This window comes from Hydra vulgaris, chromosome 07 (genome assembly GCF_038396675.1).
Source record: "Hydra vulgaris chromosome 07, alternate assembly HydraT2T_AEP".
In the NCBI taxonomy this organism is placed as follows: Eukaryota; Metazoa; Cnidaria; class Hydrozoa; order Anthoathecata; family Hydridae; genus Hydra; species Hydra vulgaris.
Genome location: NC_088926.1, coordinates 3,315,001 through 3,335,000, shown reverse-complemented (window position 1 = coordinate 3,335,000; position 20,000 = coordinate 3,315,001). Strand labels below are relative to the sequence as shown.

General features: G+C 25.2%; 1 protein-coding gene across 2 annotated transcripts in view; it reads right to left on the bottom strand.

Moving 5' to 3' along the window:
* LOC100203008 (helicase ARIP4) overlaps nucleotides 1-20,000 on the bottom strand; it is a 72,585-nt gene that overhangs the window by 18,342 nt on the left and 34,243 nt on the right. For both annotated transcript variants that reach the window (XM_065800823.1, XM_065800822.1), the window contains exons 8-16: nucleotides 17,230-17,294; nucleotides 16,335-16,497; nucleotides 14,551-14,613; nucleotides 14,075-14,227; nucleotides 11,152-11,276; nucleotides 10,443-10,555; nucleotides 10,102-10,201; nucleotides 9,837-9,932; nucleotides 9,606-9,715 (exon numbers count right to left, since the gene is read on the bottom strand). In XM_065800823.1, the coding sequence (XP_065656895.1) occupies nucleotides 9,606-9,715; nucleotides 9,837-9,932; nucleotides 10,102-10,201; nucleotides 10,443-10,555; nucleotides 11,152-11,276; nucleotides 14,075-14,227; nucleotides 14,551-14,613; nucleotides 16,335-16,497; nucleotides 17,230-17,294 (988 nt within the window). The remainder of the gene's footprint in view (nucleotides 1-9,605; nucleotides 9,716-9,836; nucleotides 9,933-10,101; nucleotides 10,202-10,442; nucleotides 10,556-11,151; nucleotides 11,277-14,074; nucleotides 14,228-14,550; nucleotides 14,614-16,334; nucleotides 16,498-17,229; nucleotides 17,295-20,000) is intronic.

Genomic DNA, 20,000 nt, shown 5'->3' with positions numbered 1-20,000 from the left:
AAAAAATTTATTTTTAGTAAAGTTCTAATAAACAAATTGATAGCTAGTGTGAAAACCTAATTAAAACACTCGTCTAAGGAACTTTTTCACGGCACGACTTTTAAACGACACTCATTATGTATATATTCTGTTAACATTAACGTTATAAGCATTTATAGCGTTATAACATTAACGTTATAAGCATTGCTTGAAACAAGAGTAAAATTAAACTTTGTATTTAATAAGCAATTTATTTAATAAATAAACAGATAGCTTGCCCAAAAACCGAAAACTATCATAAAAAGGTGTTTAGAAGAGCAGCTCGCATGGCTTGCCATGTTCGTTTTATGAGAGCTTTTACTCTATTCCTGCACTCATTTACTCCCGCCAAGGCCTAAAATCTCTTATAAGCTCAACTTAAGTATAGAAATAGTTGGTTTGGTAAAGATCCATCAGGGTTTACGGGTAAGAAAAGCTAGAATAGATATACACTCAAAAAGTATTGAAAAGGTCAGTGTGGAATAAACTTACAAATATTTTCACCGCTAGTAAAATGAAAGTAATTTAAATAAAAAAGGGGAAAAAGTTAATAGATATAGGTTATGTCATGTATAATACTTGCCAACGAAGCAAATTAACGGGTTTCAGGATTGTTACAGCAGAAAAATTACTGGTTTCTATTAACATGCAATAATTATTAAAGATTTTAACAATGATAAATTTAATATACATTCAGACATATTTTAAGTTGTAGAATTAATACTATAAAATTAATGATAAATTAATAATTTTTAATTATTAATAAAAAGTTAATACAACATTTTAAAAACAAAAATAAAAACTATGCATTATTGTTTAAAAAAAGGATTAAATAAAAAATTTACTTTAACATCTTTTTGCTTTAATGACCTGCTAGCAATTAAAGTAGCATATCGTAAACAATGAAACTATTTTAAACGCTTTTTTAAAATTTAAATGATTTTATGAAATTTTAAAATTTAAATGATTTTATAAAATTTGTAATCTTATTGCTACAAAAAAAAGCAATGAAAATTAAAGAGAGAGAAAAGTATAGAAATGTAACTCTCAAACATAATGCTGCTATTATAACAAATAAACAGGTTATTACTAGCTTGTAAAATGATATGACTCATATCGAGGAAGGCAATATAGATAATACAAATATATCAGATGATAAAACTTATCCATTGCAAATGCGGATGATAATATACAGCATGTTATTGTGTAATGTCCCAACAAGTAACATAATGTTAATGGTTGAGAAAATCGGACAATATTTAGGTGTTGTTATTTTTTAACATTTCTTGTTGCTTTAATGTTGAGCAAATGAATTGTGAGCTCAGAAGTATTGCTGACCTGTAAGTAGCAGAAATGACCATCATTAATAATCATCTTTCTTTAGGGTTTGACGCAACAATGCAAAAAAGTGTTCATATCAACGGTGTTCATCTAACGTTCAGAAATAAATGCAAGGTTATTGCTATCAAAGTAGTGAATCTAGCAAAATAATTGTACAGCAGGTAGTAGAACTTGTTAAATAAATGTAGAGCGAGTAGTGGAACTTGCAAAATAAATGTACAGCAAATAGCGGAACTTGCAACTTTTTTGATAGATGGCTCTGGCTTATGTCCACGCTGTGTCTATTGTTAACAATGATTTGTATTTAGTTTCATTATTGGAATCATATAATATTATAATAAGAACTTATTAATATTCATTCGAGCCTGTTTGACACAATACTCTTGACAGCCATTGCAACCGAGGTAATCAAGGCGAGCAAGAGTAGCAGCACTTTTTTTTATAAGAAAAGTCAACGAAAAAAGTCAACGAAAAAAGTCAATGAAAAAAGTCAACGAAAAAAGTCAACGAAAAAAGTCAACGAAAAAAGTCAACGAAAAAAGTCAACGAAAAAAGTCAACGAAAAAAGTCAACGAAAGTGTATGCAAATATAAAACTTACGCAAACTTCAATTTATGCAATGTTAAAAACATACTAAAGCATATATCAAGTTTTTTAATTTTACTTTCACTTGGAAATTGCATTGCGGCAACATCTTAAAATTTGATATGTAGCACTTATTTCCATTTGATAAAGTCTCTTCTATCTTATATAGTTTTAAAATTTTCTATAGACAATATGCAATATGTTGAGTGGTTAATACGCAAGGCTCATAGGGCAGAAAGTCTAGGTTGGATTCCTACCACCAACATTTTTTTAATTTTATTTAATCTTTTTCGATTTTTCTAAAATACAAAGTAAAACGCTTTTGAAGAAGAAAGTTTGTTTTGAAAGAAAGTTATTTTGTTTTGCATTTTAAATAACAAAAATTAAAAGAAACACCAACTGATGATTTGAACTTGCCACACAGCAACCTTTACTTTTTTTAAACAGTTTTTTTTAAAAGTTAAAAATACATATTAGAGTAATAAGGAAATTTAAAGTTTTACAGCTATTTTACCACACCCCCAATAAACATTCTAAACCAAGTGCACAACAATGACAGAATTTAGATAACCACCAAAATAGTATTATACTGCGTATAATATTAGAAGAGTCAACTTGGATGCTTTTAACTGAAAATGCATGAGACATTGTAGATGCGCACACTGTGAGTTTTTTGTAGTTCCTATTTTATTTTTATAAATTTCTGAAATAACTTTGAATCTTCTATTACCATTATAAATGATGTAATTGTTCAATATACTTTTATTTATAAATAGTAAATATTTTTTAACTTTTATTTATAAATTTTAACTTTTTAATCTGTTTTTAAAGTTACTAAAGTTTTTAAATTTACTAAAGTTGAATTTTTTAATGTTTTAGTTAACAAAACATGTTTTAAAGGTGATATATTGAAATTCTGCCTTGACAGGCTGGTAATTTTATAGAAGTTTAAGATGACCTTATTTTAAATGTAAGTATATTTTTTTATTTTATTGGTTTTGAATAATTTTATGGTAGATATTCATGTTTTATATGAATCTCTTTATTTAGTACAGTGGTATCGTCTGGTGGCGATATTTGGGTTAGATTTTATAAAGTTCAATTTACTTTTAATTTACTCTTAAAAACATTACATTTGTTTGTTTTTTTTTACTCAGTGTTTAGAATTGAATAATAATATTTTGTTTATTTTAGTTTATATTATAGTATTATTTATATTATTGTATTATTATATTGTAGGTTTTAATTTTTCATTTACCTTTATTTTTAAAACTGATTTAGAAAAAAAATTAATATATTCTTAATATTATTGTATTATTCCTAATATTAATATGATTGTATTATTCTATTTTATGAGATACTTTACTAATAGTTTAATTGCTTTGAATTGTTTTTAATTTTCAATTTTGATTGTTTGTATGTTCTTGTTATTTATTATAGCAAATAAAGTTTAAGCATTCCCAGCAACAATAGCTGCTGCAACACCCTTATCTGTAAGTGGTAAATAAATGATTTGTAGGTTTTATAATTAAGTACGAAACTAAAATATCATTCAGCTATTTCAATTGTTACTTTTGTTATTTTTACCCTTATCTTATGAAGCGTTTGTACACTATTTAAGTTAATAATAAGGGCCCACATCTTTTAGTGTACTTAGGGTGTGGGCCCAGAATAGGGGAAAAAACATTTTCCCTCATTTTATTAAAGGGGAAGAGATTACCTTTACCAAAAGTTAAGTGGGAGGAGTTAGAGCATGCAGGGGAAAACACATAACTACATCTAGAAATAGGAAATGCAGTTGAATGTTTTTAGCTTTGTATGTATATTTTTATTGATTTTTTTTTTGTTAATGTTGTTTGTAAATAAATAAATTTGTAAAAAAAGACCAATTCTTTTTTTTTTTAATATTAACTTATGTTTATAAAAAATTTTTGTTGAAAGGATATACATTCTGTTTTTACACTTAATACCATCAAAATTTTATTCAGCAGAACATGTAAAATTTTAATATTTTGCATGTTCTGGTGTTTTGCTGCTGTGACAGTGGTTATGATTCTCCATGTCAAAATAACATTTTGACATGGAGAATCATAACCACTGTTAAGATATGTGAATACAGTTAATAATTTTCATAACAATCATTGAATTAGGGGGTATCTAATAAGTATTTATAATATATTCGTAAAGGAACTTAAAAATCAATTTTTCACTTTGTATGTTTTTTATCGATATATCCTTATCTGTTCATGAAAACATTAATGATCTTAATTAAAAGGATTGTATTTTTTCTAAAAATAAACATTTTATTATATTCTTTTTTTATAATTTTTTTATTTGTTTTGATAATTTTACCTTTATTACCTCAAGACAGTAGAATTCTTTTTCATGTTTAACTGCAAATAATAGGTATTACAAACACTTTAAATTTAGTTGTTTTTTTATTTCTTTAGTTTTACTTTGGTGCTCTACCAACCATCATAAGTTTACTTTGTCCACTGTTAAAATATGGTTTTAACTGAGTATACATTAACTATTTAAACTTTACTATGTTGATCATTAGTTTATAGTTTAAAAAGAAACTAGTTTGTGGCAATCAAGGTAAGAATAATTTTATTTTCTGGGCAAATTACAAAATTTGTTAAACCGATAAGTATTACGTTTTTGTTCTTTTGTGAAATAGTTAAGTCTTTGCAATAAATGTCTTTTCTTACAGATTATGATTGATTTTAAAAATGCTCTAGAAAAAACATCAGCAACAAGTAAATTGGTCTGTAGTGTGTTTTTACTTCTTTTATTATATAATTTTTTTTTTCATATTAGATATATCTTGTAATACTTTTTCAGAATATTGCAGAACAAATAGAGGACCCAAATATGGCACGTAAGGTGTGAGCCCAAATTTAGGGCTAAAGTGCCCCTAAGCCTTTTTTTTTTAAAAGGGAGTGTGGATCCTGTAAAGAGTAAAATACGAGGACTGGGAGCAGTGAGAAATTAATTCACCACATCTATAATTGGTATTTTTGTTGTAGGTTAATCTACCAACAACAAAAATAGCAAATCTTTTGTTCCATTTTCTTAGCAACTTATGCTTTTTTTATTTGTTAAAAAGTTTTATATTTTTTTCTTTTTCTAAAAAAGAATGTTTTGCTAATTGTAAATAAATATATAAAATTATATACTTTAATTTTTAATAATTATTTCATAGCATTTTATTATTTTAGTAAAAGTGTGATAAATATAGCAAGGGAGGAACGGTATGGAACAGAATTACCAAGACCCGTATTTTATGGGTCTGACCAGCTAGTTTTATACATTATTCATTAACTAAAAGCCAAGGTTAACAGGGAGTGTTCAACTATTACCCCCAAAACTTTCAATCTAACTCAAAAAATTAACCTCTCCTATATGGTGGCAGTCCGAAAGGAAATTTGTTAATTTCCATATGCAACTTTTAGCATATGAAAATTAACAAAATTATTGAAATAACTTTTTTGATTAAAAATCTCATTTTTTGATGGTAATGGTGGTAATTTATTGCCCCCCCCCCCTAGCACTCTGGACACACCCGATGATATTAAAAATTGGTACTAAAAATATCATAAACTTTTGTGGAATTGTTCGACTTTGAGAACTTATTCCCTTTCAAAATATTGAATTGAAGCTCTTTTTAATGGTATATATCAACCTAGAATTTAATCAATTTAAAATTTTCATTCTACATACCTAATTATGATTATGCAAATAATATTTTGTTTTGACAATTTGATCATGACTTTTAACATGTTTTTAAAATTTAAAATTGTGCTGAGAAAACTCACCTAGACTTAACTAAAAACAAACTTTATTTTAAAAAAAGAAAAGAAATCTTAACTAAAAAAAAAAAAAAATTTGACTAAAACTAAAACACCAAAACCAAAAATATAAATCAACTGAAATAAAATTTAACAAACTAAATCACTAAGTTTATTTAAATCAAGTTGTTAATTATGTTTGGAATAATAAAGTTTAAATCTTTTATCATTACAAATGTTTATATAATATTATTGGAAACCCTTACAATAAAGGAACAATTTATTTTTAATGATTGTTTAAAAAATATTTGCACCTAAATTTAAATTATAGTGTTTTTTTTTTACTAATTTAAAAATATAAGTTTTCTTGTAAATACACGCTTGTAAATAATTGTGCATTAAAAACCAATTCATGCTTTGTTTAAACACTTATAGATTGGTTTATTGCTTTTTTTAAATTTGTTTTAGAAGAATAACATTTATCAGAAAAAATACATCATGAAATAAATAAAAAAAACTTTATATAATATTCATTAATACTTTATATAAAAAATCATTAGCATTGTTTTGATACTTCATTAAGAAGTTTTTTGTTAAATAATCATAAAAGCATCAAAGCTTATTTAATTGCAACAATTTTCAAAAACATTAATCAATTTTTATTCACTTAAATATTTTATACCTTTCTAAGCGTTTTAACTTTAATGATTCATAAAGTTCATTAAAATAGACTTTCATTGTCTAAGAAAGTTGTCATTTATAAAAAATTTGTTTTTGTAAAAAACTTTTTTTTTCATATTTTCCATTTTTTAAATAATTTTTTTTTATTTTTATTTATAAAAACTTTAATTTAATACTTTACTACAGGAATTTATTATCTATGTTTGTGATTTTTTTTATAGTTATTATTTTTTTCAACATCATTACTTCCAACAAGGCTGCAAGCAACAACTATTAGAGTTAGAAGTTACTGTAAGAAAAAAGATGAGATGATTTAAAGAGCAAGACAACAACTAACCCTAACCCTAACCGATTTAATTATTATATATTATATTTCATATTTTTATTCATTTATTTACAAAAAAAATACTTGGATAAGCTTTACAATATTTAAATTTAACCCTAACCCTCTTGTATTTCTAATCTTCAATAAAATTTAAGATTTATAACATCTTGTACAATCGCATCTTGTATTTCTAATCTTCAATAAAATCGCCAACCAAAAAAAATATTTTAGCCTGATCAATTTAGACAGTTTAATGAATTAATTAATAAGTTTGAGGATATTACTGAAAGCCTTGCTCTTGGTAGTTCTCCATTCTTGAAGTATGATGATCATGTAGTTTATATAAATGGTGTCATAGTAGTTTACCTATTCCAGGAGCTGCAGACTGCATTTGCATAAACAACAAAATATACAATAAATTAAACTACAAAGGTTCACTTTTGGTCTCTCTGGTTAAATAGTTTTGTCATGGGAGAGATTTTCAACTATTTTGTAAAACCATGCTTTCTGATTATCTTATCTACATTAAATCACAAACAATTTTTATCTGTATTAAATGATTTACATCTAGTTGAATGTGTAAAGAAAATTTTCAAAAAAAAATGAAAAAAATTTTCAGCCAATATTATTATTATTATTCACTGATGTTACACTTCTATGCAATCAAAACAATTTTTACATAAAGTATTTTTTTTACCATCAATATTATTAGTAATATTGATATTGATGCGACTGGTGAACTGTATGTTTTATACTAGTTGGTCTGGAACAAAATGTCCTATATGTGCTTAAACCATTACCTGAAAAAACAAGTCTGAATGGTTGAAAGGGAAACTTAGGAAAAGTATATTCGTATTCTAACTGCATGTGAATTTAATGTTAGAGTTATAATCTGTGACAACTATTCCTCATATTTTTTTTTGTTATAAAAAAATACTCTGGACAAGAAATCAATATGTTGATGGTTTGTTTCTTATTTACAACTCTAAAAAAATTTGCCCAAAACCTATAATTGTATGTGGTGAAAAAATTAAATGGAGCAAATTTCACTGCGCTTATGAAAAAATGTTGCTTATGATCCCGGGTTCATAAAGCACCACAAGTAGTTTTAAACAAATAGTATGTGGAATATTTTAGTTAATGGATTTGTTTCTGGTGATAAAAAAAACTGAATTTTTTAGTTTAATAGCACATTGGGATGAAGCTTGGCAATCAAAAAAGATATCAAACTACAAGAAATTTAAGGACTCAAACAGCTGCAGCATTAACTGTCATGCCTCATTGAGCAAGAAATTACCTAATAATGGATATAACTTTGTTTTAACTGAGAGATTTCAAAGTGATCCATTAAAATTTGGAGAAATATAGACAAATAAGTGGTAAAAGATTTTTTATTGGTTTTAAAGACATCACTATTTCTATTAATCACTATTTCTAAAAAAAAAAATTAAAAACCAAAAGTATTAACGAACGTTTTAACTTTGAAAGTACCACTCAAGTTAGTTTAAAGTTTAATTAATTGATTTAAAAATCTTTCTTCTTGATGTCAGTTTGATGCACTTTAGAATTCATGACAGTTACACCAGAAAGTAGGTGTTTATAATACTGGATATAGAGCAAAGAAAAGAAAATAACACTTTGATGCATAATGCAAAAAAATTTTTTTTGCTATTATTGTGACGTGCTATTATTGAAATGATGAAACCAATTCTGACCATACTTATCTGACAATTATTTCTAGGTGTAGTATCACTATCATTCAATTAGTTCTCAGTCCCAGATCCCAGTCGCAGATCTAAATTTATGAAAAGATACTAGTTTTTTTTAATTTTATAAATGATAAAGAAAATTAATCATTCAAATATGAAAAAAGTCCTAATTTTTTGCAACACTTCGATTTTGAAAACTGGCTTTCTATTTTTTAATATAAAATTTTTGGCCTTAAAATAAGCTATGACATTTTAAATACTTGAGAAATAATTGAAAAATGTAATGTAAGCGTAAACGTAATGTATTTTAATACTTTTATTTGTAATAGTTAAGATAAAGTAATAGTCAAAATGCAGCAGTTCAAGATAACATGATTAGGGGTCGTCCATAAATTATGTCAAGCATTTTTTGACCCCCTCCCCCCTCTTGTAATACATCCGTAATACTTTATTGACCCCCCCCCAAATATTATGCAACAATTTTGTACATCCTCTAAAAAAATTTTTAAGTTTATTTAGAAGAGGGGGAGGGGTGTGTGTGCAAAATTTTACAATACAAAACAATTTAAATATAATAATGTCTATAATTCTCAGAGCTTCTTTGAGTTAATTAGTTTTCTTTTAACTTGCAACGTAAGCGTGGTTGAGTGGATTCTGCTTCCCGCAAGTAAACCGAGGGTTCCAGGTTCACCTCTCGGTATCGAATGTTTTTTTTTTAAGTTAGTGCACACAGATTGTTTTTTTGTTGCTGCACACTTTTGTGCATCATCTAAATAAAGTTCTGCACTTGAACCATATAAATTCAAAGCACAGAACCTGCACTGGACAACAGCCATAACAGCACATTAACAGGCTGTAACTACTCCATTAACAGAGTGTACACATCGACTAAGTAAGATTTAGGCATAGTTGATTTTACAACCAATATGTAGACAAATCAACTGAGGGTTTTGGTTTGGTCAGATACTCTTTTAATTAAAAGAAAGTCTTCTCTAAAAAAAAAAAAGTTGCGCCACAAAATCGAGACCCCCTCCCCCTCGTAACAAATTGTCACAAAATCGCCTACACTTACCCCTTCCTCCCCCCCTAAGGGTGACATAATTTATGGATGACCCTATAATATTTTTTATAGTAATAAAAGTTATAAAAGTTAACCTGAAATTCCTTGTTTTGATATTTGTCGATAATAAATTTTTTTTTCCATTGTATTAGATGCAACCAATCGATAAATATGGCATGGTTTTTCTTGTCCATATCGATAAACCCTGAAAATAAAAATAGTAGTTGTTATCATTCATCCCCACCACCATCACATTACCATCATGCTGATGATAATGCTGCTGATTATGGTGATGATGCTGATACCATTAAAACAATATGTCTTACCTACAAACTGCTTGAGCATCATGACATGGATTCCATGAAACATCAAACACAACAACACGATTAGCTGCTATTAAGTTTATACCAAGACAACCAGCTCTATAATAATCAATGTATGTTACTATGTTATACAGAACATTAAACTTATAAGAGTTTATTTCAATAGTATGAAAACGCCTTATAAATTTGCAATATCAATACAGTATAAAATGAACCAACTTTTAACATAATCTAAAATATGCCTTTATAATGAAAAATTATTTTTTACCTGGTTGATAGCAAAAATATATTTGTATGTTTATTATCTTTACTATTAAAAAGTCTGATGAGCTTTTCACGTTCAAGAGTGCTTGTGCTTCCATCTAGTCCTTAAAAAAAAAAAAAAAACTAAATTTTAATCAATAAATATAGTAATAAATAAATAATTTAAAGATAAACAATAAAACATTTAAAAAAGAAAAATTTAAAATTGAAAGAGGAAAGATGTAAAAATGTAAAGATAAATTAATTAAAATTTAGCAAAAAAATTAAAACTTAATTCTTACGAATTTTTTTTTTTTTAATTTTACAATATGTTTTTAATAAAATTTGAAACAAAATTGTTCTCACTAAAATAATCACGTCCTTTTTTCCAGCAGTACTTTTTCTCATGATCACTTCCATTTTTGATAGGTATATTTTGAAGAAACTCTTCAATCGAATTTAATGTTAACAAGCTCTGACTATAACAATTATTTAAATGTAACTCATAATATTAATTAAATGTAATTCATAACTATTTTAATTATAATAAATTATTTATAACTATTACTATTGTAAGTCTCATTACCATTATTAATATAGTAAAACACAAAATAACACTTTTATTATATCATTATTTTAAATAGTTTTGTCCATAGGTAGTTTAAGGGTACTTTCTTTCCTTGTTTTTGTTAATATTACTTGTTTATTTGTATAAATTCCTTTTTTTTAAATGTGTGTATATATATATATATATATATATATATATATATATATATATATATATATATATATATATATATATATATATATGTATTTTATGTATTGATACTATTTTTATGGTTTTATTGATTATCTATTGATTTATATGATTATTTCTGACTTTCATTAAATTTATATACTGTAATAACATTTAAATATAAACAATTATATTATTTTAATATAACTTTTTTAACTGTTTTATATTACTTTAAAATTATTCCTTTATATTATGTCACATTATTATATAAGTATGAATTTATTATATTATCTTATATTATTTTATAGTTATGTTTAACATTTTCATCAATGATTTTACCTGAAAATAAGCATCTTGTCACCACGAGCCATACTTTCTTGTATAATTTTGTTAAGAACAAGAAATTTACCGCTGTTTTCCAGTTTACCAGGAACATACATATAAGAGTTGAACAATGGCCCAGCCTACATTAGGAGATTTTTAATCAAGAATATACTTAAAAGAACTATAATAAAACTTTTGGGTCAACAAGAACACAAAAAACATTAATGCAAAAAATCAAAACACAACAAAACAATATATAAAAATAAATCACAATCACAAAGCCACGTAGTGCAAAAAAACAACAACAGACAGTAATTTACAAATTAAAACATAACTTTTTGATAACACACAATAACTTGTTATTAATAACATTATAAACAATTTTAAATGTTATAATAATAAATAAACTAATAAAAGTATTTAAATAATTATGTTATAAATATTATTTATATTTATATGTTATTGTATGTTTATATATATATATATATATATATATATATATATATATATATATATATATATATATATATATATATATATATATATATATATAAAACATGTTTTAAAAATATTTACTTAATCATTTGTAGTGAAAGAACATTTATATGTAAGTTATATCATACACACCTAATCCTATTTCATAAAAAAAGTTGGAATTTTCTCATTAAGATTATTTAACTGTTTAAGGTTTACTTCAAAAACTAATTTATGATATATATTCATTAAGAAAACTAAAAAAATTAGGTTTTAAAAACTTTTTAGTACTAAAAGTTAAAATAAATAGAATTAAAGAAAATAATTTTAATTCAAAATTAAATTTAAATACAAAAAAATATATTTAAGAAATTAATGAAAACTTTTCCTTTCACAAAATTTTTTCGATTTCCTTTAAAATAAATACTTTTTCAAGATTTTTATTGAGTTAAAAAATTCAATTTTTTCTTATTTCATGTAAAAGATTAGAACAGATTACATTAGCACACCTCCTAAGATTCAGGAAGTGAATTAGAAAATTGCCCTATTACTGAATCACAAACATTAAAGATGGTGACAAAAAATATTTGCTAACAAATGTTATATATTAAATTAAAGATATTCATAATTTCAATTCAATATATAAAAAACGGAAAACAAAAAAAGGTATAAAACAAAATTGTATAGTAAAAAAAAATTTATCTTCATGATATATGTTGTATAACATATATTTTTTAACTATATGTTTTAATTCTAAACATTTAATAAGTTTATCTAGCCCAAGAGATGTTGCTATTAAAAATTGAAACAAAAGAATAACCCTTTTTTAGGAGGCATGAGATTCAAAATTTTATCAATTTAAGAGACAGCATTTATGTAACTTCAATCAAAAATAAAATTTAATTGAATGTTTAAAGCATGTTTTTAATGGTTTGAACATTTTTCATTATACTAAGACTTTTTTTTTTTTAAAAAAAAGAATTTCCACGTGCACCACTAATTGCGTTCTAATATTAATTTTTCATGTGCATCTTAATAATGTTTTTTATTTCATTAATTTTGTTTGACAAAGTTGTTTTAACTGCCCATTCGCGTGATTCAACTATAAGATTTAAAAAATTATACAAGAGCATATGAAAATGAAAGAAATGTAATTTTAAAACTCATTTTAAATTGAGAAGAAGCGTGCTTCAAAATGCAACAACAAAGTTTAGAAAATGGGTCAGGGTAACAACATCAGTTTTTGTCATGTCTAATAATATCTGTCCAACATCTGTCTGTCCAATATCTGTCCAACAACATCTGTAAATACAATGAAGTGTAATAACATCTATCCAAGAACCTCTTCATTGGTGTCTTAAAACACCTGTGCAAAAATTAAAAGAATATTACAGATGTTGTTAGATCTTTTAAATTACCAAAGTGTAATAACATCTGTACAGCTACATCTGTAGAATCTACAGATATAGTTACATCTTTTAAATTATCAAATTGTAGTGACATCTGTGTAACTACATCTGTGGATTCTACAGATGTAGTTATATCTTTTAAATTATCAAAATGCTATAACATCTGTGCAGCTACATCTGTAGATTTTTAAGATAAAGTTATTTTTAAATGAATTAACTAATGCATTATTTTAACCAGATGTAGTTACATAAATGTTTTTTTTCAGATGTAACTAAATCTGGAGAAAATTTTTTCTGATGTTATTGGGCTTGCAGAAAAATTACCAGATGTAGTTACATCTTCCTAAAGATGTTGTTAGGAGTTGTTGAACTTTCAGATGATATTGGACAGATGTTGTTAGAGTAAAAGAAAAATACAGATGATCTTGGACAAAAGTGTACAGATGATCTGGGACTACTCCACAGATGTTATTGGAAAGATGTAGTAATCTTTTACCTAAAAAATCAGTACAGTAGCACTTCGAAATATTATATCGTGTATGTTGGCTTCTTTTTATTAAGTTTGGTAAAATTATATAACACACCGTAGTGTACTCATTGTTAAATGAAGTGTAAACTACTTTAAATGCTCTTTAAAGTTTACATTTAAATAATCGCAGGGAGTAAAATCTTTATAGATCAAAATATAGTTTTATTTACAAACACACTTTTGTAAGTAACAAACTGTCCGGTCATCTTGCCAGGCTACTGACAGGCTTTTTTTTAAACTTCAGTCGCCCTTGGAGAAAACGAGTCATCCTGTGCCACTGGACAACCATCAGAGTACACCCCTGTCAGCTTATTTATATTGTTATAAATATTGTTATAAAAAAACTCAAATTTATAAAAAAAACTCAAATAAATTAAAAAAAAAAAAGATCAAATTAAAAAGGCAGAAGCAACTATTTTTCAAATCAAAAAAAAAAACTTTTAAAATCTTAAAAAACTATAAATTATTATAAAAGATACATAAACAAACATATGATATAAAAAAGTTTAAAAAATATTATTCATACCCAGCTCGAAAGATTTTGTAAAATATCTTCCATTGCAGAACTGATTTTATTTTCTTCATTCAGTTTGTTGATGCTTTCATGTGTTGGTTTATTAACACGTTTCATTTTTATTGAATCATCCACAGCAATATCATCTTCGTCACATAGTATTTCCTGAAAAAAATTTGATTTAATAATCTTTAAAGGTTTTCTGAAAAAATTTGAATTTAATAACCTTGAAGAAAACTTTAAAGAAAATGCTGCAAAAAAATAACAAAAAAACATTTGTTGCAATATTAAAACTAAGGAATATTACAAAAGAAAAACTATATATTAAAAAGATTAAAAAAACAAATAAAAAAAAAACATTATTATCAAATGATTATAAGAAAAATTTTCTTCTTAATAACTTCATTTCCAGTTTCTAAATAAAAGCTAATATTCCATCAATAAATCTTAATCATCAAATCATCAACTTAAAAAATAAACCTAGTTACCAATTGTTTTCCTTGTTGGTTTGCACAGACAGCTTTATACAAGATATCTGGATGGTTCCAAATCTGAATTCAAAAATTAATATATATATATATATATATATATATATATATATATATATATATATATATATATATATATATATATATATATATATATATATAAATATACAGATATATATTATAATTTGTCTATCAAAAAACATATATATACATATATATATATTAGAGATGGGAAACAAACCAAACCCGAACCGAACGAATCAAACTAGAACCTTAAATACGACCGAACTGAACCGAACCCGAACTTTACTTGTTAACAAACCGAACCCGAACTTTAAAATTCTTGAAGACAAACCAAACCGAACAAACTTTTCTTACCCTAACTAAACCATAAAGAGATTTATAGTATACACTACTATACATAACATAACACATAATATAATACTTAACATAAGTCTACAATACATAAAATAATACTATTTTGTTTACGGTCAGTCTGTAAGATCAATGGTTCAGACAATGACAGTATGCGCAATTCGAAGGCAGCTATTCTTTCCAGCTTGATTAAAAAAAAATTCATACTTTGCATGAGCTACTAACATATATTGTTCTTTCTTACAAATTTTTCGTCAATGCAGAAGATCGCAGTTTTGTTTATTCAAAGATGCGTAGTATGGTAGACAAAATTATAATTTCTTTAACTCCTCAGATGATACACTAGGACTCAGACAGTACAGATATGGACAGCTTTAGTGAATGCAGTCATTCAAATCAACTGTCTCCTTCAAAAGAGTAAAGCTGATGCTGAATTGTATGATTTATAGGCAGCATTTAAAACAGCTACTCCATTGTCTAAGGCTGGCAGTAATGACACAAGACATGAATTTGACAAATACTTGCGCAAATTTATGAGTTAAAGGATAAACAAGGACCAAATCTATTTCATAAAATTCTCTGGAACTAATAAAGTCTCTGAACTGAAATTTTCAAGGGTATATTAATAAAAGGACAAATAACATAAATAATCTAAACCTATAAACCAAAGATGGAAATTAGTTTTAATTTTAGTTATAATGCATCTAGGACAACATTCACAACTATTTGCCCCAAAAATGATCTAAAAAAAAGGTTCTACTAGATTTAAATGTTTGATTGAGGTTCAAATTGCAGTCATACCCAATCTTAAACTTGGGAAAATTTCAAACCGTTTTGTCAACAAAATCTAAAAACTTTTGGAAAACAATGAGCACAAAAGTAAATTTTTTAATTTTTAAAAAAATGCATATAAAGATAAAAAAAAAATAAAAAAAAATAAAATTATTAAAAAAATAAGTTATTCTATATTTGGTTATACTAGCCATCAGGCTAAATATATTTTCTTTATTAAATTAGTTTAAATAACAAAATGTACTTCTAGAAAATATGCTCTTTAGCGACCGTTGCTATACAAGCTTCAAAATAAACAACCATTGTAACCCAAAATAATTGAAAAGTTTATGCTTTTGAACTTGTATAAGTATTTTTTTAAACCCGAATTGGGCTTAAGACCGAACTGAACTCGAACATTAGATTTAACCAGACCGAACCAGACCTGAACTTTAAAAAAAGGGTTCGATTCCCATCTCTAATATATGTATATATATAATATATATATATATATATTATATATATATATATATATATATATATATATATATATATATATATATATATATATATATATATAATATATAAAAAGTGTCTGAATAAAAAAAATATATAACAAAAATTGCAAAAATGTTTACCTTTACACATAAACTAAATGTTTTTATTGGATTCATGCTTTCATAACAAAGTGTAGTATCAATTAGTTTTTTATAAAGAGCTTTTTGAACTGGAGATAGTCTGATCACTAATACATTCTCTTCCTTAGGAGGAAGTGCTGTTTTAAGAACATTATGACCACGCCTTTAACCCCATAAAAAAAACAAAAACAAAAAAAATTAAATAAAGTCAAAGATAAGAACAACACACAATAAAGGTATTAAAACATGTCATTTAATTTTATAATAGAATAATGTAATTTAATAAACATGGCACCCCAAAAAATATTAGGTAAAATTTATTTAAAACAGTTATTACAATCATTAAGTATAAAGTGTTTATAAAATAATAAATTAAATGTTAAATTATAAATAGTAAATTAAATATTGAATTTATTTAATTAAAACAATAAAATTATAAATAAAATATTAAATGTACCAAATAAATTTGATTTATTTGAATTAAATTTGTTCAAATTAAAATTATAAAATAATATATAATATATTAAATGTAAACAATAAACTTTAAATTCTTTTAACAGCAATATTATTAATATTAAATTTATTTCTTCAAATTGTTCTAGAAGACTTAAAACTATTTAATGATTATATGATTGATCATGTGATTAAAATTCAACAACATTTGTACTTTTAGGTGACAAATAAATCCCTCTCCCCTGTTCATCAATAACAATTTTTTTTTCAAGCAAAAATGTGTTGGTTTTATGCTGATTGAAATGACAACAACCTACTTTACCTTGCATAAATTTTTTTTAAATGTTCCTGTCCCATAAAAATGCCCACTCCATTTATTTAAAACCTAAGAGTACATGCTTATCTACAAGAAAAAAATAAAAAGAAACTAGAAACAAAGTACCTTTGAACAAAGCCTTTCAAGAGACTATACAAAACATGAGCTCTCTGTCGCATCAAATGTTTATCCTGTAAGAAAAAAGCTGTCAACAGAAAGTCATCAAATTTATAAAAATAATTTTACTCGACATGCAGAAGTCTTTTATCATAACTGTAAAATTTTGAAATTTTTATACAACTATTAAAAATTGGTATACACAAACTTTTACAACCTTCTTTCCAATCCATCCAGACATTAGCATTATGAGTATTTTTATTGTAATGTTAGCTCTAGCGCAAGTTTATAACCCAAGTTTACAACTAGTATACTTTTATAATTACTCCTACTCTTAAGTAGGAGTTACTTTTTAGCTCCTACTCTTAACCAAAATTAAATTAGAAGTAAGAACTGTATATATGATGTATGTATAATATTTACACTTTTTAATTAAATTTATCTCCCAAGAGCTCCAGAGGCTACTACAGGCTCCAGAGACTACTAGTTAAAAAGGCTACTCATTTAAGTACTCAATAAATACTTCATTCAACAACTTTTCTTCAGAGAAACTTTCTAAAGACTTAAAACTTCATTAAGTCAGTCCACATTTCCATTTATTTACGGTCCATTTTTTTATGTAGTTTTGCCTACTTTAGCATTTTTATTATTTTTTTATAAATTTTAACAAAAATTTGATGAAATTAAAATTTTTTTGTTTAAAATACGTTTTCTTATAGTTTGACTTTTATTAGTGTTAGAAGTTAAAATTGTATTGATTGTCAGAAAAATAGGAAAGTGGTCTGATATATCTGATTTTATAATGCCTCCTTGTATGTCATTGTTATATACATCTGTTGTTAAAATATTATCTATTAGGGTGGTTATATGCATTTTAATCAAAATACTTTTATGTTTATTAAATTATCTAATAATGCAAAAACAAACATTTAAAAGTTATATATTTATGTGTGTATATATATATATATATATATATATATATATATATATATATATATATATATATATACAATTATTTTATAAACATCAATTAATACGAGTTTCTCTCGATACAAAATTTATTTTTATTTTTATTAAAGAAATTTTCGCTGGATTGTTGTGACCAGCATCTTCAGCTTTAAAGTTTGTTTTTTTTGCATCTTATTTTTAAAACGGCAGTTTTATATATATATATATATATATATATATATATATATATATACACTCCAAGTCAGTGTTTACGGGGACATATTTTTTTTTGTTACCACTATATTTTTTTTCTTTCTTATTTTATACTATTTTTAACTTTTATTTTATTTCTATTTTTATCTATACATATTTAAATTTATTATTTTATTTTAAAAATATATTTTTTAATATTTATTTTTGTTATTTTTATTTATTTATTGTGTATTATATTTAATTTTCATTTTCATCTATTTACAAAAACGATTAATTACAGTAATATAACCATATTTAAACCTTGCCATGACCCTAACCCTAGGTCTGACCTTGATGCTGACCCAAACCAAACCCTCAGTCGATGTAGCAGCACTCCCTTGCGAGTCAGGCTATTTGATAGACAATCTATATACTTTTCACTCTATAAAAGTTGCTTACGGGGACATTTAAAAAAAAAAAAAACAATGCTTAACCTTTGGAGCTAAACCTTTGGAGATTTGATAAAAAAGAAGAAAAATTTTACAACGAAATTGGAAAATTAAAAAACGAAAATGCTTTACTGATGAGAGAAAATGCTGAAGTTACTAAAGCAATTAATATTATGAACAAGTTGTTAAGGAATCAAATGACTTAAAAGTAAAACTCAATAATTATAACAAAGGCAACATGAATCTAAAATGCACCGAAATTATTCAAGATAAATTAGCAGAATTAGAAGATAGGAGGAGGAACAATCTTTGTTTTGATGGCTTTGACGAAAGAGAAGAAACATAGCGAATCAAAGGTCAAAGAGTTCTTAAAGGAGAAACTCGGAATTAAAAACAACATTGCAATTGAAATAGCACACAGGACTGGGAAGAAGCACAAATCTAGGAAAAGCACGAATCTAAGAAAAGAAGAAGAACTATCGTGGTAAAGTTTCTTAACTATAAAGATAGAGAAATCATGTTAAATGAATATAAAAAAAGAAAACTATGGAACAAAAAAATATATCTAAACGAAGACTATAGCAATTACACAATCAAAAAAAGACAACTTCTATTTACAAAAGCAAACTTGTAACGCATGCCTTAGAAGTCTAAGAAATTTTTTTAAATCTTATTTAGTACACTAAAAATGATAACAACAAAAAATAAAAATGGAGGACTATGAATCACTTATTTTCAACTTTAAAAACAAATAAATTGGGTCTGATGAAAACACAGATCCAGATGTTGATTATTTTAATGACTTATAAATAGATTGTTTTTATCATTAAGCTACTGACTTAAAAGAATTTCTTTTAAGTCAGTAGCTTGGCAATGAAAACAAAAAATTCAGAATTGTCCGCATAAATTTAAGAAGTATGAACAAAAATTATGAATATCTTCGACATTTTATAGAAGAAACTAAAAACTATTTTGATATTATTTGTTTAACTGAAACTTGGTGTTCACAAAATGAGCTTAATAATAACTCCATCTTCCTTGTTTTGAAACAATTTTATTAGAAAGACAATTGAATAAACGCGGCAGAGGAATTCTGATTTACGTAAAACAAAACATTGTGCATAACATTAGGAATGATTTGTGCGTTTCTGGTCGTGATAAAGAAATCGTTACAGTTGAAATTTTAAACAA